The sequence below is a fragment of the Oncorhynchus gorbuscha genome, linkage group LG13, assembly GCF_021184085.1.
Source record: "Oncorhynchus gorbuscha isolate QuinsamMale2020 ecotype Even-year linkage group LG13, OgorEven_v1.0, whole genome shotgun sequence".
Taxonomy (NCBI): domain Eukaryota; kingdom Metazoa; phylum Chordata; class Actinopteri; order Salmoniformes; family Salmonidae; genus Oncorhynchus; species Oncorhynchus gorbuscha.
The window spans coordinates 92,592,626-92,615,006 of NC_060185.1; the positions used below are offsets into that span (position 1 = coordinate 92,592,626).

Genomic DNA, 22,381 nt, shown 5'->3' on the forward strand with positions numbered 1-22,381 from the left:
CTACTGATATTATTGTGTACTGCTTTCCTAATTGCTAATAAAAAACATTCTCTCTTCTCTCTCCCAGGTTCCCCTCTGATGAGTTCTTCGCAGAAGTCAGTGAAGCCAGTGCTCTGGGAACTCCCGTGATCACGGTCTCAGCAGCCAGCCCATCCGCAGTCCACTACAGCATCATAGATGGAGACCCTAACGGAACCTTCCACATCAATGCAGAGTCCGGAGTTCTCTCTGTCCAAGCAAGGCTCAACTTCGAGAGGTGTTTCTCTTACAGACTCAAAGTGCGTGCCAGCACCTCGGCAGGAGCCTCGTCAGATACGGTTGTTTACGTCTATGTGATAGATGAGAATGATAACCCGCCGGTGTTCCTCCGGGAGAAATTCCATGGCCAGATTAGTGAGTCTGCTCACATAAACAGCATGGTGATGGGGGAGAGCAACACACCTCTGGTGATACGAGCCTCTGATGCTGACAGGGACTCTAACTCTCTCCTAGTCTTCCAAATCCTGGAGCCGGAAGCGATGAAAGTCTTCAAGATAGATCCCAGCATGGGTACACTCTCTGTGATATCTGAGGTGAACTTTGAAGAAACACCTGAGTTTCACTTCAGCATTCAGGTACGGGACTCAGGGGAACCGTCGCTGTACGCAGCAGAGCCAGCCAGAGTCACAATCCGTGTCCTGGATATCAATGACTGTTCCCCCAAATTCTCTAGGCCGGTGTACGACTCGTCCATCATCTTCCCTCCCGTCAGAGAGATGGAGGTTGTACGGGTCATGGCACAAGATGCAGATTCAGCTGTCTCGTACAGCATCACAGAGGGCAACCTTCATGATGCTTTTCTCATTCATCCTTCCACTGGTGCTATCTCTGTAAACAATGTTTCAGAGTTTAAATCCTTTTACCAGCTGCTGGTAAAAGCCTCTGACGGCCTGTACAAAGACCTTGCTACAGTTAAGGTAAACGTCACCAACATAACAGCAGGCGGCCATCTTAAATTTGAGCAGGGATTGTATGCAGCCACCATTGAGGAGAACTCGATGACGGTCAAAACGTTAGCTGTGTTGAGAGCTTCAGGTAGTTACTTGAACGAGCCTCTGATTTACTCGGTATTGAACCCAATGGGACGGTTTGCTATAGTCCCGACATCAGGGGTGCTTGAGACCACCGGCATCCCCTTCGACAGAGAGGAGCAAGATGTCTATGACATAGTGGTGGAGGTGAGAGACATGAGGAGTCCCCCTCGTTGGGCAATAACCCACATCAGTGTTTACATATCTGACATCAATGACAATCCACCAAGGTTCTTGAACCTGCCTCACTCCATGATGATCTCGGAAGACACAGACCCAGGAGATGTAATCTTTCAAGTCATGGCGTCTGACAGTGATCTTGGAGAAAATGGCTCTGTTATGTACTTGTTGGAGGAGGATTTTGATCTCTTTAGGATAGACCCTTATGTTGGTGATGTGTCCCTTCAGTGGCCTATAGACTTTGAAGCTACTAATAAATATACCCTGACTGTCCTGGCCACAGACGAGGGCTCACCCAGTTGGACCACTTCAGCAGAGCTGAGTATCACGGTGAGAAATCGCACCAACCCCATTTTTCAGACTTTGCTCTATCCTCTAAAAGTCCCTGAAAACATATCTCCCTTCACCACCATCTTGCATGTACAAGCAAGAAACCCTGAGGGATACCGGCTTATTTACAATCTGGAAGAGAAGAATCCCTCAAAAAACTTTCACATAGATTTTAAAACAGGAGTGTTGAGTGTCACTGATTTGTTGGACTATGAGAGCCAGACAATGCATCTATTGACAGTACGAGCCACTGACTCTGTGACAGGCTCCTTTTCAGAGGCCGCTGTCGAAATAGAGGTTGAAGATGTTAACGATAACGCTCCTGTCTTCTCCAAGCTGACGGACACAGTGGATATACCTGAAGGATTGCCCATAGGCACGTCTGTATTACAGATATCAGCCACAGATAGAGACTCCGGCAGAAATAGAGACTTAACCTTCCATATTATGGGGACGGGGGAAAATGAAACGGACTTCTTTAAAATAGACCCCCAGAGTGGTCTAATTGTTACGACACAGGTGTTGGACTATGAGAAGACGAAACACTTCCAGTTAAAGATCACAGCCATAGATAATGGCACGAACCCATTGAGCAGCGATGCCTATGTCACTGTTAACGTAACCGATGTCAACGATAACCCTCCAAACTTCTCCAAGACCCATTATCAGGCAACACTGGATGAATTGGCCAAATGTGGCCACATCGTCATAAGAATTCAAGCTTCGGACCCCGACACCAGAGACTTGAACAATCTACAGTATAAGATCCTCTCAGGTAATGAGGGAAGATACTTCGCCATCAACGAATCCTCCGGGATTATCTCCTTTTCTAACGTTTGCAAGAGAAATGTGGACCCATTCTACAACCTCACCGTGGCTGTGTCAGATGGAGTTTTCCAGAACACAGCCCCTGTGAACATTGATATGATGAACACTAATAAACACAGTCCCTATTTCAACAAAAACATCTACGAGGCGGAACTAGCTGAGAACGCTGAGGCTGGAACACGTGTGATTCGCCTGGCCGCCATAGATCCTGACGATGGACCTTACGGCAGCGTGGACTACACAATCATCAACAAAATGGCAGATGACAAATTTTCCATAGACAAGAATGGACAGATCGTAACATCTCAACCTTTAGATCGAGAGAACCCATCTCAAAAAGTGATCGCCATCAAGGTGATGGCTAAAGATGGAGGAGGGAAAGTAGCGTTCTGCACTGTGAAGATTATCCTGACAGATGAAAATGATAATGCCCCTCAGTTCAAAGCATCAGAGTATCAGGTCTCAATCCAGTCTACTGTAAACAAAGGTTCTCCCGTGATTCAGATAATGGCGTACGACGCAGACGACGGTAAAAATGCTGACGTCACCTACACCGTGGAGGAAGCAGAGGAAGTGACCCAGGACATCATCGAGATCAACCCCTTCACTGGCATAGTCAGCGTCAAAGAGAGCCTGATAGGTCAAGAGAACAAGATATTAAACTTCAAAGTCAAGGCTCGGGATGGCGGATTACCATTCTACAACTCCACGGTTCCGGTGCAGGTGAAAGTAGTACCACCTGAGGTCTCTCTTCCGAAGTTCTCAGAGCCACTGTACACCTTCTCCGCAGCCGAGGACATCTCCATTGGAACAGAGATCGGGACGATCAAGGCCGACTCCGACATGCCAGTCATCTACAGCCTGGTCAATGGCAACACAGTGGAGAGTAACAGAGACAGAGTGTTTGCTCTGGATAAAGAGAGCGGTACTCTACTCGTCCAGAAGAGCATTGACCACGAGAAGACCAAGTGGTATCAGATAGATGTTATTGCTCAAGGCAACCACAACGGGACCGATGTAGCCTCGCTGGTGTCGGTCAGCATCCAGGTCCAGGATGTGAATGACAACGTGCCGGTGTTCGAGGCCAACCCTTACAAGGCCTTCCTGGCTGAGAACATGCCACCAGGAACCACCGTCATCCAGGTATGTTCTTTCAGATCTTTTTTTCACTGATATAATATTTTTGTACTTGAATGTTGTATGCAATTCTTTATGATTTCTGTGTTCAAGATGTGCAAATCAAATTCCCTTTTTGGGGCAGTTTAGTTTTATATCATTTATCCATTCCTCCATCCAGGTGACTGCCAACGACCCCGACCAAGACACCAATGGACAGGTGACCTACACCTTGGAAGCCGAACCCGATGACGTCGCCGATGTCTTCTCCATCGACAGTGAGAGCGGTTGGATAACTACTCTGAGAGAAACGGACTGTGAGACGACTCAGCACTACAGCTTCACAGTGGTGGCTACTGACCACGGGGGGGAGGTGAAGCTCTCGTCCTCAGTTCTAGTGGAGGTGACGGTGAGTGACGAGAACGACAACCCTCCTCGGTTCACGGAGGACGTGTACCATGGGTCTGTCATGGAGAACGCTAGGCCCGGGGAGGTCATCATGAGCCTGACGACTGTTGATATGGATGTGACTAAAGAAAACAGGCAGAACACGTGTTACATCACAGGTGAGTCTTGTTGATTGATTCATTTGATTGATTGAATGATTGATCACATACACTTTTTTTTAAGTCGTTGATTAGTCGTTTTCTCAGGCCTATCAGCATTATGAACAATATTTAAATAAGATTATTTTACAGAGCAATATATCTACTGTAATGGCTTATTATAACAGAGTAATAAACTGCTCAAAAAAATCAAGGGAACACTTAAACAACACAATGTTCCTATGCTTCCTGGCTGATGTTTTGGTCACTTTTGAATGCTGGCGGTGCTTTCACTCTAGTGGTAGCATGAGACGGAGTCAATTTCTCAACGGCTGGCCATGCCTTCCGCCTGGCTACTCCAACCTCGGCCAACAGCTCCGCCCCCCCCGCAACTCCTCGCCCAAGCCTCTCCAGGTTCTCCTTTACCCAAATCCAGATAGCAGATGTTCTGAAAGAGCTCCAAAACCTGGACCCGTACAAATCAGCTGGGCTTGACAATCTGGACCCTCTATTTCTGAAACTATCCGCCGCCATTGTCGCAACCCCTATTACCAGCCTGTTCAACCTCTCTTTCATATCGTCCGAGATCCCTAAGGATTGGAAAGCTGCCGCAGTCATCCCCCTCTTCAAAGGGGGAGACACCCTGGACCCAAACTGTTACAGACCTATATCCATCCTGCCCTGCCTATCTAAGGTCTTCGAAAGCCAAGTCAACAAACAGGTTACTGACCATCTCGAATTCCACCGTACCTTCTCCGCTGTGCAATCTGGTTTCCGAGCCGGTCACAGGTGCACCTCAGCCACACTCAAGGTACTAAACGATATCATAACCGCCATCGATAAAAGACAGTACTGTGCAGCAGTCTTCACCGACCTTGCCAAGGCCTTCGACTCTGTCAATCACCATATTCTTATCGGCAGACTCAGTAGCCTCGGTTTTTCGGATGACTGCCTTGCCTGGTTCACCAATTACTTTGCAGACAGAGTTCAGTGTGTCAAATCGGAGGGCATGCTGTCCGGTCCTCTGGCAGTCTCTATGGGGGTGCCACAGGGTACAATTCTCGAGCCGACTCTTTTCTCTGTATATATCAATGATGTTGCTCTTGCTGCGGGCGATTCCCTGATCCACCTCTACGCAGACGACACCATTCTATATACTTTCGGCCCGTCATTGGACACTGTGCTATCTAACCTCCAAACGAGCTTCAATGCCATACAACACTCCTTCCGTGGCCTCCAACTGCTCTTAAACGCTAGTAAAACCAAATGCATGCTTTTCAACCGATCGCTGCCTGCACCCGCATGCGCGACTAGCATCACCACCCTGGATGGTTCCGACCTTGAATATGTGGACATCTATAAGTACCTAGGTGTCTGGCTAGACTGCAAACTCTCCTTCCAGACTCATATCAAACATCTCCAAATCGAAAATCAAATCAAGAGTCGGCTTTCTATTCCGCAACAAAGCCTCCTTCACTCACGCCGCCAAGCTTACCCTAGTAAAACTGACTATCCTACCGATCCTTGACTTCGGCGATGTCATCTACAAAATGGCTTCCAACACTCTACTCAGCAAACTGGATACAGTCTATCACAGTGCCATCCGTTTTGTCACTAAAGCACCTTATACCACCCACCACTGCGACTTGTATGCTCTAGTCGGCTGGCCCTCGCTAAATATTCGTCGCCAGACCCACTGGCTCCAGGTCATCTACAAGTCCATGCTAAAGCTCCGCCTTATCTCAGTTCACTGGTCACGATGGCAACACCCATCCGTAGCACGCGCTCCAGCAGGTTTATCTCATTGATCATCCCTAAAGCCAACATCTCATTTGGCCGCCTTTCGTTCCAGTACTCTGCTGCCTGTGACTGGAACGAATTGCAAAAATCGCTGAAGTTGGAGACTTTTATCTCCCTCACCAACTTCAAACATCAGCTATCTGAGCAGCTAACCGATCGCTGCAGCTGTACATAGTCTATTGGTAAATAGCCCACCCATTTTCACCTACCTCATCCCCATACTGTTTTATTTATTTACTTTTCTGCTCTTTTGCACACCAATATCTCTACCTGTACATGACCATCTGATCATTTATCACTCCAGTGTTAATCTGCAAAATTGTAATTATTCGCCTACCTCATGCCTTTTGCACACATTGTATATAGACTCCCCCTTTTTTCTACTGTGTTATTGACTTGTTAATTGTTTACTCCATGTGTAACTCTGTGTTGTCTGTTCACACTGCTATGCTTTATCTTGGCCAGGTCGCAGTTGCAAATGAGAACTTGTTCTCAACTAGCCTACCTGGTTAAATAAAGGTGAAATAAAAAAATAAAAAAAAATAAAAAAGGTAGTGCAGCTCATCCAGGATGGCACATCAATGCGAGCTGTGGCAAGAAGGTTTGCTATGTCTGTCAGCATAGTGTCCAGAGCATGGAGGCGCTACCAGGAGACAGGCCAGTACATCAGGAGACGTAGAGGAGGCCGTAGGAGGGCATCAACCCAGCAGCAGGACCGCTACCTCCGCCTTTGTGCAAGGAGGAGCAGGAGGAGCACTGCCAGAGCCCTGCAAAATGACCTCCAGCAGGCCACAAATGTGCATGTGTCTGCTCAAACGGTCAGAAACAGACTTCATGAGGGTGGTATGAGGGCCCGACATCCACAGGTGGGGGTTGTACTTACAGCCCAACACCGTGCAGGACGTTTGGCATTTGCCAGAGAACACCAACATTGGCAAATTCGCCACTGGCGCCCTGTGCTCTTCACATATGAAAGCAGGATCACACTGAGCACATGTGACAGACGTGACAGAGTCTGGAGACGCCGTGGAGAACGTTCTGCTGCCTGCAACATCCTCCAGCATGACCAGTTTGGGGGTGGGTCAGTCATGGTGTGGGGTGGCATTTCTTTGGGGGGCCGCACAGCCCTCCATGTGCTCGCCAGAGATAGCCTGACTGCCGTTAGGTACCGAGATGAGATCTTCAGACCCCTTGTGAGACCATATGCTAGTGAGGTTGGCCCTGTGTTCCTCCTAATGCAAGACAATGCTAGACCTCATGTGGCTGGAGTGTGTCAGCAGTTCCTGCAAGAGGAAGGCATTGATGCAATGGACTGGCCCGCCCGTTCCCCAGACCTGAATCCAATTGAGCACATCTGGGACATCATGCCTCGCTCCATCCACCAACACCACGTTGCACTACAGACTGTCCAGGAGTTGGTGGATGCTTTAGTCCAGGTCTGGGAGGAGATCCCTCAGGAAACCATCCGCCACCTCATCAGGAGCATGCCCAGGCGTTGTAGGGAGGTCATACAGGCACGTGGAGGCCACACACACTACTGAGCCTAATTTTGACTTGTTTTAAGGACATTACATCAAAGTTGGATCAGCCTGTAGTGTGGTTTTCCACTTCATTTTTGAGTGCGACTCCAAATCCAGACCTCCATGGGTTGATAACTTTGATTTCCATTGATGATTTTTGTGTGATTTTGATGTCAGAAACATTCAACTATGTAAAGAAAAAAATATTTAATAAGAATATTTCATTCAGATCTAGGATGTGTTATTTTAGTGTTCCCTTTATTTTTTTGAGCAGTGTATCTACTATAATGGCGTATTAAAGCAGAGCAATATGTATCTACTATAATAATGGCTTATGATAACAGAGCAACATGTCTCCTATAATGGTTCATTCTAAGTGTAAAAGTGACTACATTGACAGGAAGAAATGTGGTGGTGATGACCAAACTCATGTTGGCCTCCAGGTAGCATTGGCATTGATGCATTACATTCAAATGTTTTTCCTTAGATGGAGACCCATTGGGCCAGTTCTCCATTGTGCAAGAGGGAGAGGAATGGGGGCTGGTCCTCAAAGAGTCTCTTGACCGTGAAGCTAAAGATAAGTACTCCCTGAAGATAATCGTTACCGACGGGAGATTCGAGGCCCCTGCCACGGTAGAGGTCCATGTCCTAGACATCAACGATAACAGTCCTCTGTGTGTGCAGGTACGTCAGTATATATTTAGATTCCTGTAGATGATATACCACATGTCTTATACAACTTAAACACGTTGTACCGACCTAAGGACTTTAATAGCAGTTCATTAAATACAGTTCCTTCGGGAGAGTTTTCAGACCCTTTTTCTTTTTCCAAATTACGTTACGTTACAGCCTTATTCTAAAATGGATTAAATAAATAAAAATATTCAGCAATCTACACACAATACACCTTAATGACTAACTGATTTAAAAAAAAAACATTTTGCAAATTTATTTTAAAATACCTTATTAAAATACCTTATTTACATAAGTATTCACACCCTTTGGTATGAGACTCGAAAATGAGCTCAGGTGCATCCTGTTTTCAATGATCATCCTTGAGATGTTTCTTCAACTTGATTGGAGTCTACCTTTGGTAAATTCAATTGTTTGCAATGTTTTCGAGAGGTCCAACAGATGACAGTCCATGTCAGAGCAAAAACCAAGCCATGAAGTGGAAGGAATTGCCCGTAGAGCTCAGAGGCAGGATTGTGTCGAGGTACAGATCTGGGGAAGGGTACCAAAAAATGTCTACAGCATTAAAGGTCCCCAAGAACACAGTGGCCTCCATCATTCTTAAACAGTAGAAGTTTGGAACCACCAAGACTCTTCCTAGAGCGGGCCGCCCGGCCAAACTGAGCAATTGGTGGAGAAGGGCCTTGGTCGGGGAGGTGACCAACAACCCAATGTTCACTCTGACAGAGTTCATCTGTGGAGATGGGAGAACCATCCAGAAGGACAACCATCTCTGCAGCACTCCACCAATCAGGCCTTTATTGCCACTCCTCATTAAAAGGCACATGACAGCCCACTTGGAGTTTGCCAAAAGATTGAACTCTTTGGACTGAATGCCAAGCTTCATGTCTGGAGGAAACCTGAGACCATCCCTACGGTGAAGCATGGTGGCGGCAGCATCATGCTTGGGGTTGTTTTCCAGCGGCAGGGACTGGGAGACTAGTCAGGATCGAGGCAAAGATGAACAGAGCAAAGTAAAGAGAGATTATTGATGAAAACCAAAGAATGGGAGAAACTCCCCAAATACAGGTCATACCCAAAAAGACTCGAGGTTGTAAACTGAATACTGAATACTTATGTAAATGTGATATTTCCTGTTTTTTTTTTTTTTAAACCTGTTTTTGCTTTGACATTATGGGGTATTGTGTGTGGATTGATGAGGGGGAAAAAACAATGTAATCTCTTTTAGAATAAGGCTGTAACGTAACTAAATGCGGAAAAAGTCAAGGGGTCTGAATACTTTCCAAAGACACTCTACATAACACATCCAGCAGCGGTAGCCTACCTAAGCATGAATGAAATGTGAATGTGTCAACAACTGCAATTTGACCTAAGATGTAGCTAACTATCAATGTTTCAGTGGCTGTACACAGAGGCCGTCATGGAGAATTCCCCGTCACGCATGTTCATCATGAAGGTTTCAGCGTCGGACCCAGACATCGGCAACAACGGACTAGTGTCCTACACCCTCCACGGTCCCAACGCAGACAAGTTCCATCTTGATCAAAAGACAGGTTAGAGACATCTTTTATTTGGGGTCTAAGCAGAAAGAGGCCCTAATTGAAATCTGTTTTTGTTTGAGTTGAGAGATTGCATCTCCATTCTTACAAAATACTTAAACTGAGGTCTTCAGAGAAGACAAGATGGTGTCTACCGTCAGACCGACACAAAGGTTTGGTGTTTTTTCTGTATTTGGTGCTTTGGCTTATCATCAACCATACTTCCTATTTGTCATAGCACAAGCCCATCATCAATCTCTCTTCATTATTGTAAGTCAAACAGAGCTCATAATCTTAAGAATGTGTGCTATCACATTACATATATGCCAGGAGAAGCTTTGATATGGCCTTCAATCCAAAGTAATGTTATGACACTGGTAGCACGGTGAATGACGACCAGAAATGTAAACATGTTGTGATTTATATGTACTTCTCACGGTTTTGTTCTTGATAGATTTCAGTAAATATTTTGTCAAATGTTTTTAAAGAATGTATAGGCCTACCCTCTGGCCCTTTCCCCACCATTTTGATATACTGTACATCTCAGCGTGTTTCTCCACCATTTTGATATACATCTCAGTGTGTTTCTCCACCATTTTGATATACATCTCAGTGTGTTTCTCCACCATTTTGATATACATCTCAGTGTGTTTCTCCACCATTTTGATATACATCTCAGTGTTTTTCTCCCACCATTTTGATATACATCTCAGTGTGTTTCTCCACCATTTTGATATACATCTCAGTGTTTTCTCCACCATTTTGATATACATCTCAGTGTTTTTCTCCCACCATTTTGATATACATCTCAGTGTGTTTCTCCACCATTTTGATATACATCTCAGTGTGTTTCTCCACCATTTTGATATACATCTCAGTGTGTTTCTCCACCATTTTGATATACATCTCAGTGTGTTTCTCCACCATTTTGATATACATCTCAGTGTGTTTCTCCACCATTTTGATATACATCTCAGTGTGTTTCTCCACCATTTTGATATACATCTCAGTGTGTTTCTCCACCATTTTGATATACATCTCAGTGTTTTCTCCACCATTTTGATATACATCTCAGTGTTTTTCTCCCACCATTTTGATATACTGTACATCTCAGTGTTTTTCTCCCACCATTTTGATATACATCTCAGTGTTTTTCTCCACCATTTTGATATACATCTCAGTGTTTTTCTCTACCATTTTGATATACATCTCAGTGTTTTTCTCCCACCATTTTGATATACATCTCAGTGTGTTTCTCCACCATTTTGATATACATCTCAGTGTGTTTCTCCACCATTTTGATATACATCTCAGTGTGTTTCTCCACCATTTTGATATACATCTCAGTGTTTTTCTCCCACCATTTTGATATACTGTACATCTCAGTGTTTTCTCCCACCATTTTGATATACATCTCAGTGTTTTTCTCCACCATTTTGATATACATCTCAGTGTGTTTCTCCACCATTTTGATATACATCTCAGTGTTTTTCTCCACCATTTTGATATACATCTCAGTGTTTTTCTCTACCATTTTGATATACATCTCAGTGTTTTTCTCCCACCATTTTGATATACATGTACATCTCAGTGTTTTTCTCCCACCATTTTGATATACATCTCAGTGTTTTTTCCCCACCATTGTGATATACATCTCAGTGTTTTTTCCCCACCATTGTGATATACAGTACCAGTCAAAAGTTTGGATACACCTACTCATTCAAGGGTTTTTCTGTATTTGACTGTTCTACATTGTAGAATAATAGTGAAGACATCAAAACTATGAAAAAACACATATGGAATCATGTAGTAACCAAAAAAGTGTTAACCTGTTGAGTGTAGGGGGCAGTATTTTGATGGTTGGATGAAAAACGTACCCAACTGAAACTGCCTATTTCTCAGGCCCAGAATCTAGAATATGCATATAATTGTCAGATTATGATAGAAAACACTAAAGTTTCCAAAACTGTCAAAGAATTGTCTGTGAGTATAACATAACTGATATTGCAGGTGAAAACCTGAGGAAAATCCAACAAGGAAGTGCCTAAGAGAAACTAATCTCCCTGTTCCATTGCATGCCTTCCCTCCATTTAAAGGGATATCAACCAGTTTCCTTTCTCTATGGCTTCCACGTGGTGTGAACAGTCTTTAGACATAGTTTCAGGCTTTTATTCTGAAAAATGAGCGAGAAGGATCACATCGCATCAGGGTGCCAGCTGGGTGCCAGCAGAGTTTTGCATGCGCAACAGCTTGGAGCAGACATTTTCTCTCTCTCTCCTATTTGAAATAGTATTGATTATTTATTGTAAAAACAACCAGAGGATCGATTATAAAAAACATTTGACATGTTTCTACGAACTTTACGGATACTATTTGGAATTTGTCTGCCCCGTCATGACCGCTCGAGCCTGTGGATTTCTGAACAGAACGCGCAAACCAAATGGAGATATTTTGGATATAAAAATAATCTCTATGGAACAAAAGGAACATTTATTGTGTAACTGGGAGTCTCGTGAGTGCAAACATCCGAAGATCATCAAAGGTAAGCGATTAATTTTATTGCTTTTCTGACTTTCGTGACCAATCTACTTTGCTGCTAGCTGTTTGTAATGTTTTGTCTGCTGAGAGAGATGTCCTTACATAAACACTTGGATAGCTTTTGCTGTGAAGCTATGATAGTCCCACTAAGCGCAAACTAGATGGGATTGCGTATCGCTGCAGAATTCTGTGGTAGCCATGCAGGTTAAGTGTGCCTTGAATTCCAAATAAATCACTGACAGTGTCACCAGCAAAGCACCCCCACACCATCACACCTCCATGCTTCACGGTGGGAACCACACATGCGGCTATCATCCGTTCACCTACTCTGCATCTCACAAAGCCATTGGCGGTTTGAACCAAAAATCTCAAATTTGGACTCATCAGACTAAAGGACAAATTTCTACAAGTCTAATGTCCATTGCTCGTGTTTCTTGGCCCAAGCAAGTCTCTTCTTCTTATTGGTGTCCTTTAGTAGTGGTTTCATTGCAGCAATTCGACCACGAAGGCCTGATTTACAGAGTCTCCTCTAAACAGTTGATGTTGACATGTGTCTGTTGCTGGAGCTCTGTGAAACATTTATTTGTGGTGCAATTGGAGGTGCAGCTAACTCTAATGAACTTTGAAGAATCTTCAATAGAAAATATATTTGGATTTGTTTAACACTTTTTTTTGGTTACTACATGATTCCATATGTGATATTTCATAGTTTTGATGTCTTCACTATTATTCTACAATGTAGAAAATATTAAAAATAAAGAAAACCCCTTGAATAAGTATGTGTGTCCTAACATTTGACTGATACTGTAAATCTCAGTGATTTTTCCCATCACCAACAGTCAGTTTCATCTATACTTAGACTAAATCTATCCATCTACATATTGTATGTGAGGCCCTCTGCTCCACTAGGAGATGGACTTAGAAGGAACAAGTTATCTATAATATGTTAATCTAATTATCTGTTCTTCTTCTCTGTGACAGGGGAGTTGTTCACCCTGGCCCAGTTGGACCGGGAGAAGATGATGGAGTATGATCTGGTAGTTAAAGCCACAGACGGCGGAGGTCGCTCCTGCCAGGCAGACATCTTACTCATGATCCAGGATATGAATGACAACCCTCCCAAGTTCTCCAACAACCACTATGAAATCACCGTGTTCGACAACACCACCGTCAGGACACCCATCGCCGTCATCTACGCCAAAGACCCTGACACAGGTAAGTTATGTTATTGATATCAAATGAAAAGTGTAAACATTCTGAGGGAGAGTCTGAAGGGGCTTAGCTGATCTAGTTATTTTATTTCATGTGCTAAAATCTATAGAATCAGAATGACTAGAATGAACATTTGCATTCTGAGGCACGGTTTGAGGGGCTTTGTCTGATCTAGTAATTCTATTTCTATGGTAGAATCGAAATGTCCCCTTCATGTATCAGAGGCTCTACTCCTATATACATCCCCAGGTCATAACATGGAGACTGTTCTCCTATTCCCCAGGTGATAACAGAGAAACTATTCTCCTATATACTTCCTGACTGCCACCCACCTCCACATAATATTTCATGGCCCTAAACCCCACCCCCTCTGTGGATATAACCAACGGGACTGCAGGATATGAGTCAACAAGCGCATCACTAATTTATGCATATTTAATTTAAAGATCTAGGCATCTGGATTGCCGAAAAGCTATCTTTCAAAAAACATGTTGATAAATTGATTAAGAAATTAAGAATTCAAATAGTCTTATTCTATAAGAACAGGTCCTGTCTTTTGTTAAATAGCAGAAAACAAATAATTCAGTCAACATTTCTGATGGCTTTAGACTATGGCAATATTGTGGATATGAATGCAGCAGGCAATACACTCAAGTCATTGGATGTAGTTTACCACAGTGCACTGCACTTTGTTACAGGTATTAAGCTCAGGACACATCGCATGCATTCTGTATCAGAAACTGGCCCTCTCTGAAGACTCGTAGAGCGATGCATTGCGCTATTTTTTTGTTGACTTAAAAGCCCTCTTGCATAAACTTCTGCCATACCTTACCTCATTGTTCACCTTCAGACGTTTAAGCTACCAGACCTGGAATCAGGGATGGGTAAACCTGGAGAACTCATAAATATCTACTGAGTTAGGACAATCATTTTCTTTGTTTTTTCTTTCTTCTCATCAAATCAAATCAAATGTATTTGTCACATGCACATGGTTAGCAGATGTTAATGCGAGTGTAACGAAATGCTTGTGCTTCTAGTTCCGTCCATGCAGTAATCTCTAACAAGTAATATAACCTAACAATTTCACAACAACTAGCTTGTAAAGGAATGAATATGTATATAAAAATATATGAATGAGTGATGCCCGAACGGCATAGGAAAGATGCAGTAGATGGTATAGAGTACAGTATATACATATAGATGCAGTAGATGGTATAGAGTACAGTATATACATATGAGATGAGCAATGTAGGGTATGAAAACCTTAAATAGATTGGCATTGTTTAAAGTGGCTAGTGATACTTTTAATTACATCTAGATGGCAAGATGCAGTAGATGGTATAGCGTACAGTATATACATATGAGAGGAGTAATGTAGGGTATGTAAGCATTATATAAAGTGGCAAGTGATAAATTGATTACATCAATTTTTCCATTATTAAAGTGGCTAAAGTTGAGTCAGTGTGTTGGCAGCAGCCACTCAGTGTTAGTGATGGCTGTTTAACAGTCTGATGGCCTTGAGATAGAAGCTGTTTTTCAGTCTCTCGGTCCCCGCTTTGATGCACCTGTACTGACCTCGCCTTCTGGATGATAGCGGGGTGAACAGACAGTGACTCGGGTGGTTGTTGTCCTTGATGATCTTCTTAGCCTTCCTGTGACATCGGGTGGTGTAGGTGTCCTGGAGGGCAGGTAGTTTGTCCCCGGTGATGCGTTGTGCAGACCTCACTACCCTCTGGAGAGCCTTACGGTTATGGGCGGAGCAGTTGCTATACCAGGTAGTGATACAGCCTGACAGGATGCTCTCGATTGTGCATCTGTAGAAGTTTGTGAGTGCTTTTGGTGACAAGCCAAATTTCTTCAGCCTCCTGAGGTTGAAGAGGCGCTGCGCCTTCTTCTCCACACTGTCTGTGTGGGTGGATCATTTCAGTTTGTCCGTGATGTGCACGCAGAGGAACTTAAAACTTACTACCCTCTCCATTACTGTCCCATTGATGGGGATAGGGGGTCCTACCTCTGCTGTTTCCTGAAGTCCACGATCATCTCCTTTGTTTTGTTGACATTGAGTGTGAGGTTATTTTCCTGACACCACACTCTGAGTGCCCTCACCTCCTCCCTGTAGGCCGTCATGTGGAATGATCTCCAAAAGTCCTTAAATTTGGTTCAATTGGTGCCTGTTGATCAATTCAGGAGGATGTTAGAGTACATTTTTCCTAAAGATTGTTTTGGTTTCATTTGATTGTGTTTTTCTTGTCATGTAATTGATGTGTGTTTACAGAACATTCAGCAGGTATTCAGACCTCTTGACTTTTTCCATATGTTGTTACGTTACAGCCTCATTCTTTCCCCCTCATCAATCTACACACAATACCCCATAATGACATCACAATACCCCATAATGACATCACAATACCCCATAATGACATCACAATACCCCATAATGACAAAGAAAAAAACATGTTTTTTTTTATTTATTTTTTAGAAATATCACATTTACAGTATATAAGTATTCAGAGCCTTTACTAATTTCTTGCTCTGGGAATGAGAAAGAAAGAAAGAAAGATTTATATTATCCTGAGGCTGTTTATTATGGCTGTTTGGCTTTTTTTTATGACTGTTTATTAGTTGAGTCTTCTTCATAATTGCACCTTGCATATTGTTTTGATAAGGCCATTAACTCGTAGCTGTATATTAAGTTATTACCTACTGTTGGGATTAGCATACTTTGGAAGAAACCTAAACTCATGGTGCTAAACCAACCAGACTGACAATATGAACACTGAGGTGAAATAACATAGAGATAATAGTAGCTAGATAGTGCCCTGTCTCTATATGAAATAGTCTCTGCTCAGAACAACCAGACCGACTCCTATTCTCTCCTCTCCTTCTGCAGGTATAAACTCTGAGGTGAAGTATTCTCTACTCGAGGACAACAGCGGCCACTTCTCATTAGAAGAGTTCTCTGGTATCCTGCGCCTGGAGAGGTCGCTGGCCGAAAACACCCGGTCAACCTTTGAACTCAAGGTCAAAGCCACCGATAGGGGGCTTCCCCGACAACTGTACTCCATCGCCACAGTTACAGTGCATGTTGTCGACCTGAGCAACTACAAGCCGGTATTCTTGAGCCAGGAGTACTCCGCCCAGATCCCAGAATCCACCCTGGTGGGGTCAGAGGTCATCAGCGTCTCTGCCCTCACTAGAGATGGGACCGAGACGGAATCCATCGTCTACTCCATCGTCTCCGGCAACGAGGGGGGAAGGTTCTACCTGCACCCAGCAACTGGTAAGGTTCTGTTCCGTCACTTCCAGGAGTTCCATGGGTTAGTAAGGTTCTGTTCCGTCACTTCCAGGAGTTCCATGGGTTAGTAAGGTTCTGTTCCGTCACTTCCAGGAGTTTCATGGGTCAGTAAGGTTCTGTTCCGTCACTTCCAGGAGTTCCATGGGTTAGTAAGGTTCTGTTCTGTTACTTCCAGGAGTTCCATGGGTTAGTAAGGTTCTGTTCAGTCACTTCCAGGAGTTCCATGGGTTAGTAAGGTTCTGTTCCGTCACTTCCAGGAGTTCCATGGGTTAGTAAGGTTCTGTTCCGTCACTTCCAGGAGTTCCATGGGTTAGTAAGGTTCTGTTCCGTTACTTCCAGGAGTTCCATGGGTTAGTAAGGTTCTGTTCCGTCACTTCCAGGAGTTCCATGGGTTAGTAAGGTTCTGTTCCATTACTTCCAGGAGTTCCATGGGTTAGTAAGGTTCTGTTCAGTCACTTCCAGGAGTTCCATGGGTTAGTAAGGTTCTGTTCCGTTACTTCCAGGAGTTCCATGGGTCAGTAAGGTTCTGTTCAGTCACTTCCAGGAGTTCCATGGGTCAGTAAGGTTCTGTTCCGTCACTTCCAGGAGTTCCATGGGTTAGTAAGGTTCTGTTCCTTCACTTCCAGGAGTTCCATGGGTCAGTAAGGTTCTGTTCCGCCACTTCCAGGAGTTCCATGGGTTAGTAAGGTTCTGTTCCATTACTTCCAGGAGTTCCATGGGTTAGTAAGGTTCTGTTCCATTACTTCCAGGAGTTCCATGGGTTAGTAAGGTTCTGTTCCGTCACTTCCAGGAGTTCCATGGGTCAGTAAGGTTCTGTTCCGTCACTTCCAGGAGTTCCATGGGTCAGTAAGGTTCTGTTCCGTCACTTCCAGGAGTTCCATGGGTCAGTAAGGTTCTGTTCCGTCACTTCCAGGAGTTCCATGGGTCAGTAAGGTTCTGTTCCGTCACTTCCAGGAGTTCCATGGGTCAGTAAGGTTCTGTTCCGTCACTTCCAGGAGTTCCATGGGTTAGTAAGGTTCTGTTCCGTCACTTCCAGGAGTTCCATGGGTCAGTAAGGTTCTGTTCCGTCACTTCCAGGAGTTCCATGGGTTAGTAAGGTTCTGTTCCGTTACTTCCAGGAGTTCCATGGGTTAGTAAGGTTCTGTGAGATTCCAAAACATTCCATAATTTTCCATAAAGTTTACACTTTTTTTTGGTTACTACATGATTCTGTATGTGTTATTTAATAGTTCTACAATGTATAAAATAGTTAACCCTTGAATGAGTAGGTGTTCTAAAAGGTTTGACCGGTAGTGTAAGCTGTACAGCAATCAGCCACTCTGGATAAGTATACATTAGTCAGTAATGTATTATACTGCCTGGTCTTATGGTGGTGCCACGTCTGTGGAGGTGTACCTCGTGACACCACCACAGACGCCTGGAGTTTATTTTCTCCCTGATTTCTCTTGGTGTCCATTCATTACAAATCCTCCCTGCTTTGATATACCGTAGCAGGGCAGGAGTCTCATAGAGGTTGGTTGGACTGAGCCAAACCAATGTCTGTATTAGTTGCTAAACCGTTCAATATCCGGGCTTGTCGGCAACTTAATCCACTCGTGTGTAGTTCCATCCCAGGAGTAATCATCCCACCACACAGCTGTTCTGTTACCATTGTGTCAAAGCAACAAAGTTGTTTTTTTAGTTATGTATTACATGTTGTATCAATGGAGACAGACGTGGAAGCTTAATGTTATGTATTACATGTTGTATCAGTGGAGACAGACGTGGAAGCTTAATGTTATGTATTACATGTTGTATCAGTGGAGACAGACGTGGAAGCTTAATGTTATGTATTACATGTTGTATCAATGGAGACAGACGTGGAAGCTTAATGTTATGTATTACATGTTGTATCAGTGGAGACAGACGTGGAAGCTTAATGTTATGTATTACATGTTGTATCAGTGGAGACAGACGTGGAAGCTTAATGTTATGTATTACATGTTGTATCAGTGGAGACAGACGTGGAAGTGGAAGCTTAATGTTATGTATTACATGTTGTATCAGTGGAGACAGACGTGGAAGCTTAATGTTATGTATTACATGTTGTATCAGTGGAGACAGACGTGGAAGCTTAATGTTATGTATTACATGTTGTATCAGTGGAGACAGACGTGGAAGCTTAATGTTATGTATTACATGTTGTATCAGTGGAGACAGACGTGGAAGCTTAATGTTATGTATTACATGTTGTATCAGTGGAGACAGACGTGGAAGCTTAATGTTATGTATTACATGTTGTATCAATGGAGACAGACGTGGAAGCTTAATGTTATGTATTACATGTTGTATCAGTGGAGACAGACGTGGAAGCTTAATGTTATGTATTACATGTTGTATCAGTGGAGACAGACGTGGAAGCTTAATGTTATGTATTACATGTTGTATCAGTGGAGACAGACGTGGAAGCTTAATGTTATGTATTACATGTTGTATCAGTGGAGACAGACGTGGAAGCTTAATGTTATGTATTACATGTTGTATCAGTGGAGACAGACGTGGAAGCTCAATGTTATGTATTACATGTTGTATCAGTGGAGACAGACGTGGAAGCTTAATGTTATGTATTACATGTTGTATCAGTGGAGACAGACGTGGAAGCTCAATGTTATGTATTACATGTTGTATCAATGGAGACAGACGTGGAAGCTTAATGTTATGTATTACATGTTGTATCAGTGGAGACAGACGTGGAAGCTTAATGTTATGTATTACATGTTGTATCAGTGGAGACAGATTGGAAGCTTAATGTTATGTATTACATGTTGTATCAGTGGAGACAGACGTGGAAGCTTAATGTTATGTATTACATGTTGTATCAGTGGAGACAGACGTGGAAGCTTAATGTTATGTATTACATGTTGTATCAGTGGAGACAGACGTGGAAGCTTAATGTTATGTATTACATGTTGTATCAATGGAGACAGACGTGGAAGCTTAATGTTATGTATTACATGTTGTATCAGTGGAGACAGACGTGGAAGCTTAATGTTATGTATTACATGTTGTATCAGTGGAGACAGACGTGGAAGCTTAATGTTATGTATTACATGTTGTATCAGTGGAGACAGACGTGGAAGCTTAATGTTATGTATTACATGTTGTATCAATGGAGACAGACGTGGAAGCTTAATGTTATGTATTACATGTTGTATCAGTGGAGACAGACGTGGAAGCTTAATGTTATGTATTACATGTTGTATCAGTTGGAAGCTTAATGTTATGTATTACATGTTGTATCAATGGAGACAGACGTGGAAGCTTAATGTTATGTATTACATGTTGTATCAGTGGAGACAGACGTGGAAGCTTAATGTTATGTATTACATGTTGTATCAGTGGAGACAGACGTGGAAGCTTAATGTTATGTATTACATGTTGTATCAATGGAGACAGACGTGGAAGCTTAATGTTATGTATTACATGTTGTATCAGTGGAGACAGACGTGGAAGCTTAATGTTATGTATTACATGTTGTATCAGTGGAGACAGACGTGGAAGCTTAATGTTATGTATTACATGTTGTATCAATGGAGACAGGCGTGGAAGCTTAATGTTATGTATTACATGTTGTATCAGTGGAGACAGACGTGGAAGCTCAATGTTATGTATTACATGTTGTATCAATGGAGACAGGCGTGGAAGCTTAATGTTATTTTCTTTGGTCTCAGCTAGTCACATGAAAGAGAGAGTTTAGAGTTGTGATTCTCGTTGTTGTCTTTCTTCAGAGCAGAGCCCTGCAGTATAACACAGTACATTGGGTAATTTTCTTTAGTTAGTCCAACTTCAGTTATTTTTCTCTTTTCTCATTGGAACGTCAGTGAAAACCAGGTGGCACTTCCAAATGCATATTTACCAACTCAGTTCCAACATGAGTTCAGGGTTGAAATCAAACAATTCAGGAAGTAAATTGAAATTCCAATTCAATTATTTTCAATGACCTCTCAATAAACTGATAAAGGAGAAGCTATTTTGGGATATTAAATTCAAATCACTTGCTGAAATAACTGACTTTGATTCGAATTGACCCAAACCCTTGAATACGGTCATGTCTAGATGGGTTATAGCTTCTGTCAAATTGGTGTCAAAAGTACATTTTTTGTTGCGTGTTAGTTTATCCCTAACACTTTTCCTAACCTTAACTACCTCAACAAACAGAGAATTGTACCTGTGTGATATTATTGCACATGTTGAAACCTGGTTGGTATTTTAAAGGAATGCAGGTGGCGGTTATGACTGTTGTTATGTTGTTATCTTGTCTTGTGTTAAGGAAGTGTGTAAACCAGACTGGCAGATGCCCCAGGAATCCAGGAACACTCTCTTTCCTCCATTTACAGGTGTCTGTTTCTGCAGCTGAGAGATAGAGAGATGGAAGAAGTGAGAGAGAAAGAGAGGGGGATGAGAAGGAGAGGGGGGAGACAGACACACAGAGAGAGAAAGAGAGGGGGACGAGAAGGAGAGCGGGGAGACAGACACACAGAGAGTGAGAGGGAAAGAGAGGGGGTGAGAAGGAGAGGGGGAGACAGAGAGAGGGGGTGAGAGAAAGAGAGGGGGACGAGAAGGAGAGGGGGAGACAGAGACACAGAGAGTGAAAGAGAAAGAGAGGGGGATGAGGAGGAGAGGGGGAGACAGACACACAGAGAGTGAGAGGGAAAGAGAGGGGGATGAGAAGGAGAGGGGGAGACAGAGAGAGGGGGTGAGAGAAAGAGGGGGACGAGAAGGAGAGGGGGAGACAGAGACACAGAGAGTGAGAGGGAAAGAGAGGGGGATGAGAAGGAGAGGGGGAGACAGAGAGAGGGGTGGGAGAAAGAGAGGGGACGAGAAGGAGAGGGGGAGACAGAGACACGGAGAGTGAAAGAGAAAGAGAGGGGGACGAGAAGGGGGGAGAGGGGGTGAGAGAAAGAGAGGGGGATGAGAAGGAGAGGGGGAGACAGAGACACAGAGAGTGAAAGAGAAAGAGAGGGGGATGAGAAGGAGAGGGGGAGACAGAGAGAGAGGGGGTGAGAGAAAAAGAGGGGGACGAGAAGGAGAGGGGGAGACAGAGACACAGAGAGTGAAAGAGAAAGAGAGGGGGATGAGAAGGAGAGGGGGAGACAGAGAGAGAGGGGGTGAGAGAAAAAGAGGGGGACGAGAAGGAGAGGGGGAGACAGAGACACAGAGAGTGAAAGAGAAAGAGAGGGGGATGAGAAGGAGAGGGGGAGACAGAGAGAGGGGGGTGAGAGAAAGAGAGGGGGACGAGAAGGAGAGGGGGAGGCAGAGACACAGAGAGTGAAAGAGAAAGAGAGGGGGACGAGAAGGAGAGGGGGAGACAGAGAGAGAGGGGGTGAGAGAAAGAGAGAGATAGTGAGAGAGTGAGAGAGCGAGAGGGGGTGGGAGGGAGTATGAGAGAGAGAAAAAGTGAGAGAAGAAGAGACAGAGAGAGGGGGTGCGAGAAAGAGAGATAAAGAGTGAGAGAAGAAGAGAGAGAGAGAGGGGGGGGTGGGTAGGAGGGAGTTTGACAGAGACAACAATGAAATTACAATTATTAACGGCAGAAAACTCTCTGGTGTTTGTTTTCAAGTCTGTTTGGTATCGGTCGTTTTCACATCAGCCTGTCGGCTGAATACAAGAGCTGTGAGAGGTTTCCACCAGGGTACAGAACACCAATAGATTTATTTAACTTTTATTTAACTAGGCA

General features: G+C 43.7%; 1 protein-coding gene across 1 annotated transcript in view; it reads left to right on the top strand.

Moving 5' to 3' along the window:
• The window catches only part of LOC123993718 (protocadherin Fat 2-like), an 81,071-nt gene that overhangs the window by 38,351 nt on the left and 20,339 nt on the right, over positions 1 to 22,381 (top strand). Inside the window, exons 12-17 of the mRNA XM_046296135.1 lie at positions 68 to 3,551; positions 3,706 to 4,090; positions 7,877 to 8,073; positions 9,482 to 9,635; positions 13,140 to 13,373; positions 16,261 to 16,650. Of these exons, the coding sequence (XP_046152091.1) occupies positions 68 to 3,551; positions 3,706 to 4,090; positions 7,877 to 8,073; positions 9,482 to 9,635; positions 13,140 to 13,373; positions 16,261 to 16,650 (4,844 nt within the window). The remainder of the gene's footprint in view (positions 1 to 67; positions 3,552 to 3,705; positions 4,091 to 7,876; positions 8,074 to 9,481; positions 9,636 to 13,139; positions 13,374 to 16,260; positions 16,651 to 22,381) is intronic.